Here is a 17,722-nt window from a genome sequence, read left to right on the forward strand (position 1 = left end):
AAACCTATATAAGTAGGGGATCATTTTAACCGTATGGACCTACAGAATAAAGTTAAGGTGTCATTTTTAACAAAAAATGTACTGCGTAGAAACGGAAGCCCCAAAATTTACAAAATGGCGTTTCTTCTTCAATTTTGTTGCACAATTAATTTTTTTTCCTTTCTCTTTGCATTTTTTGGTAAAATGACTAATGTCACTGCAAAGTAGAATTGGTGGCGCAAAACATAAGCCCTATTATGAAATTCTATGTGCAAAATGGAAAGCGCTATGATTTTTAGAAGGTGATGAGGAAAAAATGAAAATGGAAAAACGCTGAGTCCTTAAGGGGTTAATCCTACTTTTTTGAATTCCGCTTGAAAACGATGTCGGGCAGAGTTTTCTTATTTTTTTTATTTTTTTTACCATTGACTTCTATTGGATTCTGCTTGTGGATTCCTCTTGAAGAATGAACATGTTCTTTCTTCAAGCGGAAAGGAATTCGACGTTGGAATTCTGATAGCAGAATTTCCACAGTGTGAACAGGACAACAGAAATAACATTAAAGGGGTACTCCGGCACTAAGACATCTTATCCCCTATCCAAAGTATAGGGGATAAGACGCCTGATCGCGGGGGTCCCGCCGCTGGTGACCCCCGTGATCTTCCACGCCGCAACCCGTTAGAATCAGTCCCCGGAGCTCCGGGTCTGATTACTGGCGATCACAGGGATGGAGCATAGTGATGTCATGGCTCCGCCCCTGTGAGACATCACGCTCCGCCCCCTCAATGCAAGCCTATGGGAGGGGGCTTGACAACTGTCACGCTCCTCCAATAGACTTGCATTGATGGACTCAGCTTGAAGACCTCCAGCGGTTCCGGAAGCCGCTAAAGGTGGGTGCTGCATGGTAGATCCCTGGGGTCCCCAGCAGCGGGACCCCAGGGATCTGACATCTTATCCCCTATGCTTTGGATAGGGGATAAGATGTCTAGGGGTGGAGGAGATGTGCATTAATTTGGAGTGGAGAATTCAAGAAGAATTACTCGGTGTGAACGCACCCTTATAAGAGTGACAATGTGTCTTTAGGGTATGGTCAGACTACGGATTTTGAATGGAATCTCCGCTCGCAGAATTCAGCGAGCGGAGATTCCATTCTGGCGGCCGCCGCCACAATACTTCACCATTGACGGCTGTGCAGTGTTCGCGGACTTACGCCCAAAGAATGAACATGTTCAGAACAATTTCAGCCGCCAAATTGTCCGCCGCTGAAATTCCGCAGTGTGAACGGGTCTCGGGGGGAAACCCATTCACACTGATGTCTATGTTCACAGCACGTAATTCTGTGAGTGGAATTCTGCAGGAATTACGTAGTGTGAACATACCCTTATTGTGTGACCTGAGGAGGTCAAATGACACTGCCCATATAAGCCCAGAGGCCCGAATCTGCCATATTCTCAGGACAGGCTGACCCCCATCAAAATTAGGGACTGGTCCCACAGGAAACCACCAGGAAAAACATATCCACCACTGAAAGCCAAAAGAGCGTCTGGTATACATTGGTGCACACTTTTCTTGTCAGACACATACAGAAAGTACTTGAGGACTGAACCTCCTTTTTTCCCTTACATTTCTTATTTAAAGGGGTTATCCAGGAACAAAATATCAACTGGCTCCAGAAAGTTAAACAGATTTGTAAATTACTTCTATTAAAAAATCTTAATCCTTTCAGTACTTATGAGCTTCTGAAGTTAAGGTTGTTCTTTTCTGTCTAAGTGCTCTCTGATGACACGTGTCTCGGGAAACGCCCAGTTTAGAAGAGGTTTGCTATGGGGATTTGCTTCGAAACTGGGCGGTTCCCGAGACAGGTGTCATCAGAGAGGACTTAGACAGAGAAGAACAACCTTAACTTCAGAAGCTCATAAGTACTGAAAGGATTAAGATTTTTTTAATAGAAGTAATTTACAAATCTGTATAACTTTCTGGAGCCAGTTGATATATAAAAAATTTTTTTTTCCCTGGATAACCCCTTTAAGTACGGCATTGACATCTCAGCCTTCTGTTTGAACTTTACCCAGTTACCATAACATGTGAACAGCGCCCGACCTCCATCGTGATAATGGCGTCATCCAGAGAGGTAACAAGTGCTGGCACTTTGTAGTTTGAGGGTCTATTCACACGTACGGTATTCTGCGCAGTATTTCAAGCTGTGTTCAGTCATTCAGTTTACATTGAAATCTGCAGCAGAAAATCCTGCGCATCAAATCTGCGCAGAATATTGTACGTGTGAATAGACCATAAAGGGGTACTCCAGTTAAAAACTATATTTTTTTCATATCAACTGGCTCCAGAAAGTTAAACAGATTTGTAAATTACTTCTATAAAAAAAAAAAAAAATCTTAATCCTTCCAGTACCTATCAGCTGCTGAAGTTGAGTTGTTATTTTCTGTTTGACCCCTGCGCTCTCTGCTGACACCTCTGTCTGTCACAGGAACTGTCCAGAGCAGGAGAGGTTCGCTATGGGGATTTGCTCCTACTCTGGACAGACAGGTGTCAGCAGAGAGCACTGTGGTCAGACAGAAAATAACAACTCAACTTCAGCAGCTGATAAGTACTGGAAGGATTAATATTTTTTTTTTAATAGAAGTAATTTACAAATCTGTTTAACTTTCGGGAGCCAGTTGATATGAAAAAAAAATGTTTTTTTTACTGGAATGCCTCTTTAAAGCTGAGTATGCACAGTATTTTGATGGATAAATGTCCATACTGCGCCTCAAAATATATTGCGTAGCCGGATAAAGAGAGAATTTTAAAACGGCTTCCTGCCGGATCCCTGTCATACCCTATTCATTTCAGTGACCTGATTGGAGTTAGATGGTGACTCCTGTAGATTCGTTTTCCCACCGCATCTTTTTTATTTGCTATTTTTTTTAAACCAGACTGAAAAACTAAAAAGGTGCAAATAGTGCATATATAACAGTATAGTGCCAAAGTAGTGTTGCATAAGAAATGGCTCAAATGCATAATGCATTCAAATGAATGACCCATGAAACGTACTCCGACGCTTGTTTCGCTGTCACCCAGCTTCATCAGGGGGAGTCATATCTTCTGGTTGCTGCTACTATGTTTTTTTTTTTTCCCCGGTGACCTCCTGCTCTCTCTCAGCTCTGTGATTGGATGAGCAAGGAGCAGGACGTCACCGGAAGAAGGAAGAACCAACATAGTGGTGACTGGAATACATGACAGCTGCATTGTCAGGGGAGTAGGTGAGGTAAGTATGCCGACTTTTGTTGTTCCACATAAAGGCACAGGGTTAAGTATTTATGCACAATTAACATGTTTATAGTTACTGACTTAAAAAAAGTTACTTTTATTTTGGACATGTCCGTTTTGTATGCTTTTTATGATAAAATATTAGAAAAAAAATACTTGAAAAGCATACCTATAGACCCGATTTGCATAAAATGAATATATAATGCCCATGAACCTGCTGAAAACTTTTAACCCCTTAATGACCAATTAATAACCCCTTAATGAAAACCAAAATTTTGCAGGGTTTTGAAGGGTTTTGTTTTCACGCTGTACACTTTACGGTAAAAATGACATGTGTTCTTTATTCTGTGGGTCAATACGATTAAAATGATACCCATGGCTAGATACTTTTATATTTTTGTACTGCTTAAAAAAATCTAAAACTTTTTGTACAAAATCAGTAATCTAAAATCGCCCTATTTTGACCACCTATAACTTTTTCATTTTTCCGTATATAGGGCGGTATGAGGGCTCATTTTTTGCGCCGTCATCTCTGCTTTTTTTTTAGGTACCACATTTGCGTATATAAAACTAATAATTTTTTATTAATTTTTTTTGGAATAAAATGTGACAAAAACAGGATTTGTGGACTTTTTAAATTTTTTACGTTCACGCCATTCACTGTACGGGATCATTAACATTATATTTTGATAGTTCAGACCTTTACGCACGTGGTGATACCAAATATGTTTATTTTTTTACAAAAATTTACGCTTTTTGGGGGTAAAATGGGGATAAACGGACAATTTTCATTTTTATTGGGGGAGGGGATTTTTCACTTTTTTTTTTTTTTACACTTTTTATAGATTGCTATACATAGGACACAGCACTGCTCAGTATTATCGGTGATCTTCTGCTCTATCACAGACCAGAGCAGAAGACCCCGGGAGACAGCTGGAGCTAGGTAAGGGGACCACCGATCATCCAGCATTACAGCCGGATCGCCGCGGCAGCGCTGCGGGCGATCCGATCATCCAGTCAAAGTGCCGCAATGACGCAGATGCCGTGATCTGTATTGATCACAGCATCGGAGGGGTTAATGGCGGACATCCGCACGATCCCGGATGTCGGCCATTACCGGCAGGTCCCCGGCTGCTGATAGCAGCCGGAACCTGCCGTGTATGACGCGAGCACCCTTCCGATGCTCGCGGTCATACACAGGACGTAAGCGTATGTCCTGGTGCGGGAAGTCCCGCCAAACCAGGACGTACATTTACGTCCGTGGTTGTTAAGGGATTAAAGGGTTATTTCTGTTGCATAGGGTTAGTAAATCTGTCAAACTTGGTGTACGGCAGCCAAAGAAAAAGAAAAAACATCTTCACCTGTGGGTGAAGGGGTACTCTACTGGCCAACGTTCAGAGGTAAATGTTCCGAATGCTGTTTTCGAGCCGTCGGGGTCGGCCACACCCCTTGAGATGTTATAGTCATGCCCACTCAATGCAAGTCAATGGGAGGGGGCGTGACGGCAGTCACGCCCCCTCCCATAGACTTGTATTGAGGAGGCATGGCTATAATATCACAAGGAGCAAGGTCGACCCCCCCCCCCCCCCGCAGTGCGAAAACAGCATTCAGAACATTCACTTCCGAACGCTGGCCAGTAGAGTACCCCTTTAAACTGTTTCTGATGATATTAAGGGGGTTATCCCCTATCCAAAAGCCATCTAATGAAGTCTTCTCCAACCTGCTGCAAAAAATGCAACTACCATAATGCCCTGACATCCTGGAGCTCTATACATTTACACCAGTATTCTCCAACTGCAAGAAAGAAGTTATAGGGAAACTTAACTGGACTCAAAAGGGGTTTTGTAGGGGAAAAATACAATTTTGTTATAGTCCTCGCAGTGCCAGCATACTTTCCTCCACTGCCAAGTCTTCTAGTCCTCTCTGCAGTCCTTTCCTTCCTTCTTCCAATCACATTTCATGCGGCAGTGACTGACCATTAAACCCAACGATGAGTGGACGCCAATTGTCATTGAAGGAAGAAGACGACATGAGTGGGGACTGGAAGATCTGGCAGGGGAGATGAGTATGCAGGCTTTTATTTTTGGCGTACATCGAGGCATATGATAAAAATGTGTTTATCCTCAGGAAAGCCACTTTAAACGGTGATCCCCCAACCTGTGGCGTGCATGAAGGACCCAACGAGAGACTTGGGTCCGCCATTCTCAAGACCCCATTGTCTAGGGCTGGGCGGTATGACCAAATATGTGTATCACGGTATTTTTGTAACTTATGGCGGTTCCACGGTATATAATGGTATTCCCAAAATTATCAGCCCAGCGCTGCGCTGTCCCCATCGGGGTAAATACTCACATATCACCTGCAAGCGCTGCCCTCCTCGTCCTGTTTGTTGCGGCCCCGGCGCTGACACTCTATACTGTGCGGTATTCCTATACCCGGGCTGCAAACGATAAACAAAATAAAATAACGCATGTTCTGACGTCGGCCTTACACTGGGGACGGAGAGCCGACAGCCTATCCCCGGCCGCAGCGATGCTCCGCATCAGCTGGTGATAGGTTGAGTCCACTGTCATGTAAAAAGCCGGCTTCCTACATGACAGTGCGCTCAGCCCATCACCGGCCGAGGTGGAACATCGCTGCGGCCGATGATGGGCTGACGGCTCTCCGATGTTCCCGTCTCCAGGTAGCTGGTCCTGACCGACGGGGAAGGTGAGTAAAAGTTTATTTTGTTTACCTTTTGCAGCCCAGGCATAAGGATACAGCGTACGCCAGTGGTCTTCAACCTGCGGACCTCCAGATGTTGCAAAACTACAACTTCCAGCATGCCAGGACAGCCGTTGGCTGTCCTGGCATGCTGGGAGTTGTAGTTTTGCAACATCTGGAGGTCCGCAGGTTGAAGACCACTGGCGTACAGTATAGAGTGTCAGCGCCAGCGGCCCGCAACAAACAGGAGGGCAAGGAGGGCAGCGCTTGCGGGTGACATGTGAGTAGTACCCCGATGGGGACAGCGGCAGCGCTGGGCTGATAATTAATTGGGGAGAGGGGCCTTAGGCTAGGTTCACACCTGTGTCCGAGGTTCTGTTAGGCTGGGTTTAGATGTAGCATTTTAGCCACAACCAGGAGTGGAACAGACACAGAAAAAAACTATAATAGAAAGGGTTGCACCTGTTTCTGTATTTTGGGCTAATTTTACTATGTGTGTGAACCTATTTTTGCAGATTCCAAACTAAATGTAAATTTGGAAACAATGACTAATAGACCCCATTAAAGTTAGTGGGGTCTGTCGGGTGCCTTGGTGGTGTCTGTCATGTAGCAGATCTGGCACAACATTGTTCTCGTTCTGTGACTGATCAGAACCTTGAAAAAGAAGAGTGGGGGAGTGAACTTCATACATTTTATGCAGGTATACGTTTTCTGAAATGTTACTCTTCACATACACCAAAAAGCTAAGTCTGAGCCGGTGTAGTTTTTTGATGGTTTTGCGCCTTTTCACAAAAAAACGCAGTTCATAAAACCCGCCCATCATGCGTATTGACAAAATCAGTGGATTGCAACTCAAAATCAGCTGAAATTTGTAAACCAAAAGGCGCAAAAAAAGACACTTGCGCCACAATAGCGCCAAATATAGAAGGGGAAAAAAAAAACCATTGATAAATGCCGGCCACTAGGCATATATTATTAGTACCTGTCCCCCTTCACCCTCTCATATCTATATTCGAATAACAACATTATATTATATAACACCCAAACACAGGCCGAGAGCCTAGAATAAAGTGATTTACTGTATTCACATGGATATGAACCATTTCTTGTCCTTTATTGCTGCAGCTTCTCGCTGATGATCTCATTTCTGGGACTTCCCTATAGTGCAGCTATAATAAACTGGTTCAACCTGTTACTGGGATGTTACTTGACAAACAACTTAACATCTATCTGTATTAGATAAGACAAGGCAAATCCCAAAAGCTGGGCAACCAATATACATAGAAACTTACTATAGGCTTCTTAAAGGGGTACTCCACTGGGCAGCGTTTGGAACTAAATGTTCCGAACGCTGTTTTTGCACTGCAGGGTTCGGCCACGCCCCTTGTGACATCATAGCCACACCCCCACAATGTAAGTTTATGGGAGGGGGGTGACGGCTGTCATGCCCCCTCCCATTGACTTGCATTGAGGGGGCGTCGCTGACCCCCGCAGTGCGAAAACAGCGTTTGTAAAATTTTGTTCCGAACGCTGCCCAGTGGAATAACCCTTTACCCCTTTTGTTCTCATACCCAAAAAGTTAAAGTTTCGTCTTAAGAGCGCCAAGCTGGAGTGTTGAGTCTTATAGGCCAGGAAAGGCTCCATTAGGGCAAAAACAAATATGCAATGTAGTTCTCCTCCAGAAGTAAGAGTTTACTTTTTGCCACATTTTGGGGTTTTGTATGTTGTAAATTTCTGTTCAGCTATCAGGACTTACAGACCAAAAAATTCTCGATCAGATAACTCATTCCATATATTTAAAGGGGTACTCCACTGGCCATTTAGTTCCGAAAGCTGTGTGTGCGCTGCGGTGGTCGGCCATGCCCCTCATGATGCCACGCCCCCTCAATACAGTCTATGGGAGGGGTCGTGACTTGCACTGAGGGGGCGTGGTGTCACGAGGGGCGTGGCCGGTCACCGCAGCGCGCACACAGCTTTCGGAACTAAATGTTCCAAACGCTGACAGGTGGAGTACCCCTTTAACTCTGTGTTCATATATGCCAGCTATTGTCTAAATGCACTTACAGGTGACCGCCGTCCCTCCTGCATGCTCGGCTCATCATAACCCAAGTCTGGCCGCCTTACCCCCACATACATACTCGTGTATTATTCAGTGACAAGCTTTATTTGTAGATTTTATATTGCATCCATATGGGTCTTGATACCGCATGTATTTAGTAGCAGCCGTCCCCTATCTGCTCAGTCTCTATGATGTGAAGTTTCTGCTGTATAGATTGCTCTCTCTTAGCTAATATCATCTTTTTCTGTTTCAGATATATGTCCCAGAACAAACACACAGAAGCAAGAGAATTAATGTATTCCGGAGCTTTGCTCTTTTTCAGCCATGGTCAAGTAAGAACTTGTTCCCTATTTATCTAATGCTCATGTTCTAAATGATGGCATTGTAGGTAATGTTATCCCCACTGGACAAGGAATAAGTATCTAATCGGTAGGGATCTGACTGCTGGGACCTCCACCAATCACAAAACAGAGATCCTTAATACTGAGTAAAGGTAGTAACAGCAGACATGCTAGGCCACCGCTTCATTGGCTCTTGTGACTACTGCAAAGTGAACACTGAAAGATGCTTAGGTAAGGCTGGTACGTTCTACCTATTGTGTGCCCGGTGTAAGCAAAAAAAAAAAGCTCAAAATGCAAAGATGGATATCTCTATGTGATTCATTGTTCTCGCCTATCTCTGGCCGCCCCATAGTGAGTAAACAGAGTGCCAGTCGAGCACGCACATTCTACTACATTTATACCGAATAAAGCGACCTCTATTCTCCTTGTTGGTAGAGATGGGATTGGTTGAATTCTGATCAATCAGATCTTCCTTCCCTGTTGCTTGCATAGGAAATACGTTTAATTGTGTGATAACCCTTTAAAGGGGTACTCCGCTGCTCAGCGTTTGGAATAAACAGTTCCGAACGCTGAAACCAGCGCTGGGAGCTCATGATGTCACGCCCCTCCCCCTCAATGCAAGTCTATGGGAGGGGGCGTGACACGCCCCCTCCCATAGACTTGCATTGGGGGGCGGGGTGGGATGTCATGAGGGGGTGGGGCTATGCAGTCACGAGCTCCCGGCACCAGCTCCCCCTTTAAGGTCCAGTCTAAGGCCCCTTTCACACTATAAAAATACCTCCGTTATAAACGTCCATCATAAAAAATCTTGAAAATCGTCCGTTAGAAAAATCCCGTAGACTATAATGGGATTTTCTAATAGCCGTTTTTAACCCGTTATCGCCCGTTATTAATAACGGCCCTTATTTTGAGATGGGCGATAGTAACGGGAGAAATAGTGCATGGATTTTTCTAACGGAAGATTTTCAAGATTTGTATGACGGCCGGTGTATATCGGAGGTATTTTTATAGTGTGAAAGGGGCCTAAAGCTAAAGAGTGGATAGGTGAAAATTTGTTATCATCACTCTAGCATTGGGTGAATTTTGTATTCTGGTGCTGTACAAGCCCCTATATATTTTAGACATGCGTTTATGGAACTAATTGACTTGAGAGGGACTGGCCAACCATCTAATGTGTATTGGGTCTCCTGACATGTTGCATTTCAACTGCTTCATACTTTTAGTCTTGGGTAATAAACCACCAGAGGAGTCTGGCAGCGGCTTTGTTTCATCTCCCCTTCCTGAATACATGAATGCTCGGTTGAGCCAAGCGTTCCAGTGTATGGGCAGATCAAGAGAACTGGCTGTTCTGCCGACAGCTATTGAAGGTGTATGGCCACCTAAAGGGTACGTTCACACGCGCGGATTTTTTAGCGGGTTTTCCTCTGGGTATTTGAAAGTGGGCGGGCTCTTCTCGGCTGTCCGCAGCAGATTTTCTGCGGCAGAATGTACACTGCGGAAAATCCGCCGCAAGCCCCATTGAAGTCAGTAGGGACTATGGTGGATTTTCCGCACCATAAATTCTGCCGCGGAATAAGTCATTTGCTCTTTTGCTCATAAGTCCTTGTAGTGAGTTGAGTTGCAAAAGGCAGTGGTTTCCTACAGTTCCCATTTCACCTCATATCTTGTGATCTGAATTCTCTTAGAAGCTACAGAGCGTCACAAAATTGTGTCTAATAAATGTAGTTGTTGCTTTTTCATTTTTCATCTTGTCTTTTATTCCCCTTAAAGCAAAATAGCGCTGCAGATCTGTCTATGCTTGTTCTGGAATCGCTAGAAAAATCAGATGCTAAAGTGACAGATGAATTGTTAGGTGAGTGCGCTGGGTATCTTGGTAACAAAACAACCTGTTTCTTTATTATTCTTAGTTGTGACACAATGGCCTAGTATTAGAGGTCAGGAAGACACATCTATATTTGTTGCAAAGAAAATGTCCCTTTTATTCTATGGTGAAAATAGATTTCTTTAAATATGTACTCTGGGTAACAAAATGTATCCACAGAATAGGGAATAAATGTCTGGTGGAGGGGGTCTGACTGCTGGGACCCCTGCGGGATCCTGTACAGGGCCTGACTCTCTCACCGTTCTCCTGAGTGCTCTGGCCCCCACCTTTGGAGACAAGCAGGAGTGACAGCCCACTTGGTCAATTACCCCCTGAGACTGGGTCCGGAGCGCTCAGAAGAATGGTAATTTGAGTGTTGAGAGCCAGTTCCCTGTGGTTGAACTACCCCCCTTCATTTTGTTCCCTGGAGTTTCCCTTTAAGGACTTGCACAATGAGTTAGTGCCGATTGTGTGGTCTTAAAGGGGTACTCCGTCCCTAGACATCTTATCCCCTATCCAAACAATAGGGGATAAGGTGTCTGATTGCGGGGGTCCCGCCGCTGGGACCACCACGATCTCTGTGCAGTACCCAACATTCATTTAGAACGCTTGGAGTGGCAGCGGGGGTCGTGAAGTCACTGCCACGCCCCTTGTGATTTCATGCCACGCCCCCTCAATGCAAGTCTATGGGAGGGGGCGTGGCAGCCCCTCAATGCAAGTCTATGGGAGCCGCCACGCCCCCTCCCATAGACTTACATTGAGGGGGCGTGTCACGAGGGGTGTGGCACTGACATCACGACCGCCGCTGCCTGCTCCAAGTGTTCGGATCAAAATGTTCCGAACGCTGGGGCAGCGGAGTACCCCTTTGAGTGTTTTTTTTTTTTTTTTTTTTTTTTTTGATTGCCGGTCCCGTAGAGGTTCTGCTTCTATTCTTCATGAAAACAGAGCTCCCAGGAGGAATGAGATTTCCAGTGCTCACGGTCATGTCCATGGCGTAAATGTACGTCATGGTGCGTTGAGTACCACCGCACCAGGATGTACAGTTACGTCCATTGTCATTAAGTGGTTAACGGCCATTGTCGTGACTGGGCACGATGGGTCCCGACGGCTCCCATTTACTATTATGGGGTCTATTAGGCGCCGTTGTTTTTTTGACCCTATTGGCGGGAGAAAAAGATGCAGTATTTTTTCTTCCGCTATTCTCCCCAGGTCTCCTGACACACATCACACTGCCATGTCCTAACAGCTGTGTGAAAGAAGCCTAACTCAGGATTGATGCATGATGCTGTAACTTTTGTGTGTCTTTAGGGTCTCTCTTTACTTGTGGGTCCACATTTATCCTATATAACTTTGTTTCCATAGAGCACTTGGCCAAATTGTTCAGCTTGATGGATCAGAACTCTCCTGAACGAGTGGCTTTTGTGTCCCGAGCTCTCAAGTGGTCGACTGGAGGATCAGGAAAATTAGGTCACCCAAAGCTTCATCAGTTACTGGCTATAACACTATGGAAAGGTTGGTGCACTGCAGACCCCTGACGTCATGTACTGTTGTCCCTCACGTTACAGTATTGGTTCCAGGACGACCATTGTATGTTGAAACCATAACTCTATGGAAAGCTGGTAATTGGTTCTAAAGTCACCAAAAGGTCATCCAAAAATAGGTAAAAATGAGGATTAAAGAAAAACAAAGTAGATAATGAATATAGAAAAAGCAAATCCTTACATATAAAAGTAAGAAAGATCTGCTGGGAGCTGTAATCACTGTCTATGTAGAGGACAGGAGCTTCTTCAGGGTCCTGTACAGTACATACAATGTCCCAAATAAGTAAAATGGAGCCGCCCTCACCTGGTGTCTAAAGGAGCAGCTAACACTGGTACAGGTAAAGTGTACAGAACATGTAATACCTCGCTGTACTGTAGGGGGCGCTACCAGACAGGAATTCAGTGCATGCACTTCAGTAATACAGGGGTTTTACCAGTAAAATGTCCATTCTGATTGGTCAGTTCTTCCAGTCATGTTGAGTCTGGTTTCAAGTTACAATGTTCTTTTCTGGACCATTGTATGTTGAAACTATTGTATTTTGAGGCCATTGTAAGTTGAGGGATCACTGTAGTGTAATAGGCAGTTTTAGCTGTGATAAAGGTGTCGGATAATGGCTGAGCTGCAAAAGTTTACAGACCCTTCTAAAGGATTGTTTTCCAGGTTTTATTTTTTATTTTTTTATTAGTGGTTTATCCTTGAGGTAGATTATACTTGTCTAATTGCTGGTTGTCTAATAAGCAGCTTTCCTGTTGAACTGCTCTTTGCCAGTGTGGTTTCACCCACATATACAGAGAGCTGTCTGCCTCCAGCTCCATTGACTATGTATGTGGGCTCCTCGGCTCTGGCAGAGAGATGATCAGTGGTGGTGCTGTTTGTTGGACCCTTTCTGGTCATATATTAAAGGAAAACGGTCAGCTTGCTCCCCCCCACACTAACCAGCAGTACTGACTGATGCGGTGGATGCTGATCAGTTTGATCCTTACTGTGCCCAGATCCATCCCGCCGTTGGGCAGAAATCTTCGATTTTCTGTATATGCTAATTAGGTGCTAACTGGCACAGACGGGGTTAGTGGCTCGTCCGCAGCGCCGCTCAGCTCATCAATATTCCTCCCCTCCGTCCACCTCTCCCTCTTCATTACAGAGCGGGAAGAGGAGGGAGGGGAGCAATATTGATGAGCTGGGTGGCGCTGCGGACAAGCGGCACTGACGTCAGAGTGCCACTAACCCCACCTGTGCCAGTTAGCACCTAAATAGCATCTACAGAAGATTTCGGCCGAACGGCGGGACGGATCCGGGCACGGTAAGCATCAAACTGATCAGCGCCCCCCGCACTATCAGCCAGCACCGCTGTTTAGTGTGGGGGGGGAGGACGCTGACAGTTTAGTTTTCCTTTAAGAACTCCAGGAATGATGAGTGAATTATAAACTTTTTCTTATTTTAGAGCAAAACTACTATGAATCTCGTTACCACTTCCTGCACTCCTCTGATGGGGAGGGCTGTGCAAATATGTTAGTAGAATATTCATCCACCCGAGGCTATCGCAGTGAGGTGGACATGTTTGTGGCCCAGGCTGTCTTGCAGTAAGTCCCTCCTATAGTTACCTACTTTTTTTCTTTTATCAGTATTTTGTTCACTGTTGGATGCCCCATTGCCAGTAAATTGTTACTTGATTAGTCAACACAAAGAGTTTTAAATGATTCATGTATTTTTTTTTTTCTTATTACAGATTTCTTTGTTTAAAAAATAAAACAAGCGCTTCAGTGGTGTTCACGACGTACACGGAGAAGCATCCGTCAATAGAGAAGGGTCCTCCATTTGTACAGCCCCTTTTAAACTTCATCTGGTTTCTACTACTGGCTGTAGAGGGGTAGGTCCCGGTTTATCGCTAGTTGGGAGAAAGCATGTGTAAGGGCAATTCCAGGATGTGTATGACGTTAGAATACAGTGCTGGAAGTGGCAGAGATAGAGCCCCACTTTTGTGCATGAGCTGGCATTGCATGACAGACAGGTTCTGGAAATAGATCGTCATTAAAGGAGAACTCCAGAATACAAAAATTATCCTCCATACTGCCTGCAGTAAAAAAAAAATATATAGATACATACCTTCCTTCATGCCTCCGGTAATCCACTCTCCGCCGCGATCCTCTTCCTGGTTGCCGGTGTTCGGCGAGTCATACTGCATTCAGCCAATCACCGGCCGCAGTGAAGTCCTGACTTGGCCGGCGATAGGCTGAGCGGCAGTGTGAGAACGCTTCAGGACACACAATTCTTCACTAAACCAGCACCTGCTGCCGGGGCCAAAAACGTCACACTGCCGCTCAGCCTATCGCTGGCCGAGTCGGGACTTCACTGCGGCTGGTGATTGGCTGAGTGCAGTATGACTCGCCGACCACCGGCAACCAGGAAGAGGATCGCGGGGGAGACCGGAGCCGGTTACTGGAGGCCGCGGGAGAGTGAAGGACGGAATGTATCTGTTTATTTTTTTACTGCCGGCAGTATGGCAGTTCTCCTTTTTAAAGCTACTTTTCCAAGATTTACTAGGGGATAGAATGCTGGGGGTCTGTCTGCTGGGACCCCCACTAGTCATGAGAACAGACTTTTTTTTCAACAGCTGGAGGCACACTGGTTGGGAAACACTGCTCTAGGGAACTTCCAAATGATCACTGTGCGCCAAATTCTGCTATGCTACCTTCACTTGTGGGACCATGACCTCTGTTTTTGTAATCTTTGGTGGTGGTCTTGCCACTGAGACCCCCAATCAGCTAGTTATCCCCTATTCTGTACATATGGGGATAACGTTTAATCTTGGGAAAATCCCTTTAACCCCTTAAGGACGCAGGACGTAAATGTACGTCCTGGTGCGGTGGTACTTAACGCACCAGGACGTACATTTACGTCCTGTGCATAACCGTGGGTATCGGAGCGATGCCCGTGTCATGCGCGGCTGATCCCGGCTGCTGATCGCAGCCAGGGACCCGCCAGCAATGGCCGACACCCGCGATCTCGCGGGCGTCCGCCATTAACCCCTCAGGTGCCGGGATCAATACAGATCCCGTCATCTGTGGCAGTGCGCGATTTGAATGAATGATCGGATCGCCCGCAGCGCTGCTGCGGGGATCCGATCATTCAGAACGCCGCACGGAGGTCTCCTCTCCTTCCTCCGTGCGGCTCCCGGCGTCTCCTGCTCTGGTCTGTGATCGAGCAGACCAGAGCAGAAGATGACCGATAATACTGATCTGTTCTATGTCCTATACATAGAACAGATCAGTATTAGCAATCATGGTATTGCTATGAATAGTCCCCTATGGGGACTATTCAAGTGTAAAAAAAAAAATGTAAAAGTAAAAGTAAAAAAAAGTGAAAAATCCCCTCCCCCAATAAAAAAGTAAAACGTCCGTTTTTTCCTATTTTACCCCCAAAAAGCGTAAAAAATTTTTTTATACACATATTTGGTATCGCCGCGTGCGTAAATGTCCGAACTATTAAAATAAAATGTTAATGATCCCATACGGTGAACGGCGTGAACGAAAAAAAAAAAGTCCCAAATTCCTACTTTTTTAATACATTTTATAAAAAAAAAAATTATAAAAAATGTATTATATTTTTTACATGTAAATGTGGTATCAAAAAAAGTACAGATCATGGCGCAAAAAATGAGCCCCCATACCGCCGCTTATACGGAAAAATAAAAAAGTTAGAGGTCATCAAAATAAAGGGATTATAAACGTACTAATTTGGTTAAAAAGTTTGATTTTTTTTAAGCGCAACAATAATATAAAAGTATGTAATAATGGGTATCGTTTTAATCGTATTGACCCTCAGAATAAAGAACACACGTCATTTTTACCATAAATTGTACGGCGTGAAAACGAAACCTTCCAAAATTAGCAAAATTTGCTTTTTTGGTTTTAATTTCCCCACAAAAATAGTGTTTTTTGGTTGCGCCATACATTTTATGATATAATGAGTGATGTCATTACAAAGGACAACCGGTCGCGCAAAAAACAAGCCCTCATACTAGTCTGTGGATGAAAATATAAGAGTTATGATTTTTAGAAGGCGAGGAGGAAAAAATGAAAACGTAAAAATGTAATTGTCTGAGTCCTTAAGGCCAAAATGGGCTGAGTCCTTAAGGGGTTAAAAGGGTACTCCGGTGGAAAACTTAAAAATAAAAAACTTTTTTTTATTTTTTTTTTTTATCAACTGGTGCCAGAAAGTTAAACAGATTTGTAAATTATTTCTATAAAAAATCTTAATCCTTCCAGTACTTATTAGCTGCTGAATACTACAGAGGAAATTATTTTCTTTTTGGAACACAGAGCTCTCTGCTGACATCATGGCCACAGTGCTCTCTGCTGACACCTCTGTCCATTTTAAGAACTGTCCAGCGTAGGAGAAAATCCCCATAGAAAACATATGCTGCTCTGGACAGTTCCTAAAATGGACAGAGATGTCAGCAGAGAGCACTGTGTTCCAAAAAGAAAATAATTTCCTCTGTAGTGTTCAGCAGCTAATAAGTACTGGAAAGATTAAGATTTTTAAATAGAAGTCATTTATAAATCTGTTTAACTTTCTGGCACTAGTTGATTAAAAAAAAAAAAAAAAAAAAAAAAAAGTTTTCCACCAGAGTACCCCTATAACTTTGTCTACGCCTATATAAAAGGACTGAGTAGGTGTGATATGGTACCTGTATGGTTTCAGCCCTTATGTTCAACTTTTTCGATGAAATTAAAGGGGTTATCCAGGAAAAAACTTTTTTTTTTATATATCAACTGGCTCCAGACTGACACGTGTCTCGGGAACCGCCCAGTTTAGAAGCAAATCCCCATAGCAAACCTCTTCTAAACTGGGCGTTTCCCAAGACGGGTGTCGTCATCAGAGAGCACTTAGACAGAAAATAACAACTCAACTTCAGCAGCTCATAAGTACTGAAAGGATTAAGATTAAGCCAGTTGATATATAAAAAAAAAAGTGTTTTCCTGGATAACCCCTTTAATCAGAGGTTAACGGGAAACTTTTATAGATTAGTTTGACTCCTTTAGGGCAGTGTACCCAACCTGTGGCTTTCCAGCTGTTGCAGAAATACAACTTCCATCATGCACTAGGAACACTGCCTTACAGTATTAACAGTTGGTGTTATTTATAATTGATGTTATGCCTAGCAAGGGCTTGAAGAGTCCGCGCATGACACAGTTGTACAGAGCAATAATGCGGCTGTGCCCACAAGGCCTTACATGCAATGTCATGCTACGTCTGCACATTTTTGTTACAACTCCAGCAGCCCTTGGACACGGCACAGACATCACTGCAGGATTTATTTCCTATACCTGTCTCTCCCAACCAGTGTGCCTCCAGCTGTTGCAAAACTACAACACCCAGCATGCCCGGACAGCCGAAGGCTGTCCGGGCATGCTGGGAGTTGTAGTTTTGCAACAGCTGGAGGCACGCTGGTTGGGAAACACTGTCCTATACCAACACAACTTTATATGGGATTGAAGAATCTCCATTGCAGCAGAGGGAGCACCAGAGACTTCCTCCTGCTATATATGAAAAGCCGCCTCTGGTGTCACCCTGTGCCAGTCCGTATCGGGTTGTGTGTTATGTTGGCACAGTTTAGTATAGTCAGTTAAAGATTTCCTCGAAAGCAAAATGGAGCTGCCAAGGGTTTCTTAACAAGAAGCAATACAGGACCAATGCCAAAGTGTGTAGGAAGGTGGCATCAGACAAGCGAAGTACAGGGTTGTATTTATTATTTCTACGCCTTACAAGCATTTCTGAGTCCTTTATTGATGTGATTTTATTTGTTTTTTAATGGCAATGTTTTTTTTCCCCCCCTTTATTCCTAGTGGTAAATTAACTGTATTTACAGTATTGTGTGAACAGTATCAGCCGTCATTAAAAAGAGATCCCATGTATAATGAGGTAGGTCAGAACAAACCTGGCATGATCCAGTCTAATATAGAATTTTTA

At 44.3% G+C, this 17,722-nt stretch overlaps 1 protein-coding gene across 1 annotated transcript in view; it reads left to right on the plus strand.

Annotated features, from left to right (window-relative positions):
• Positions 1–17,722, plus strand: part of GET4 (guided entry of tail-anchored proteins factor 4) — a 28,116-nt gene that overhangs the window by 1,726 nt on the left and 8,668 nt on the right. Inside the window, exons 2-7 of the mRNA XM_056534652.1 lie at positions 8,262–8,340; positions 10,120–10,201; positions 11,573–11,722; positions 13,194–13,332; positions 13,479–13,619; positions 17,599–17,674. Coding sequence (XP_056390627.1) covers positions 8,262–8,340; positions 10,120–10,201; positions 11,573–11,722; positions 13,194–13,332; positions 13,479–13,619; positions 17,599–17,674 — 667 coding nt within the window. The remainder of the gene's footprint in view (positions 1–8,261; positions 8,341–10,119; positions 10,202–11,572; positions 11,723–13,193; positions 13,333–13,478; positions 13,620–17,598; positions 17,675–17,722) is intronic.

This window comes from Hyla sarda, chromosome 8 (genome assembly GCF_029499605.1).
Source record: "Hyla sarda isolate aHylSar1 chromosome 8, aHylSar1.hap1, whole genome shotgun sequence".
NCBI classification, from domain to species: domain Eukaryota; kingdom Metazoa; phylum Chordata; class Amphibia; order Anura; family Hylidae; genus Hyla; species Hyla sarda.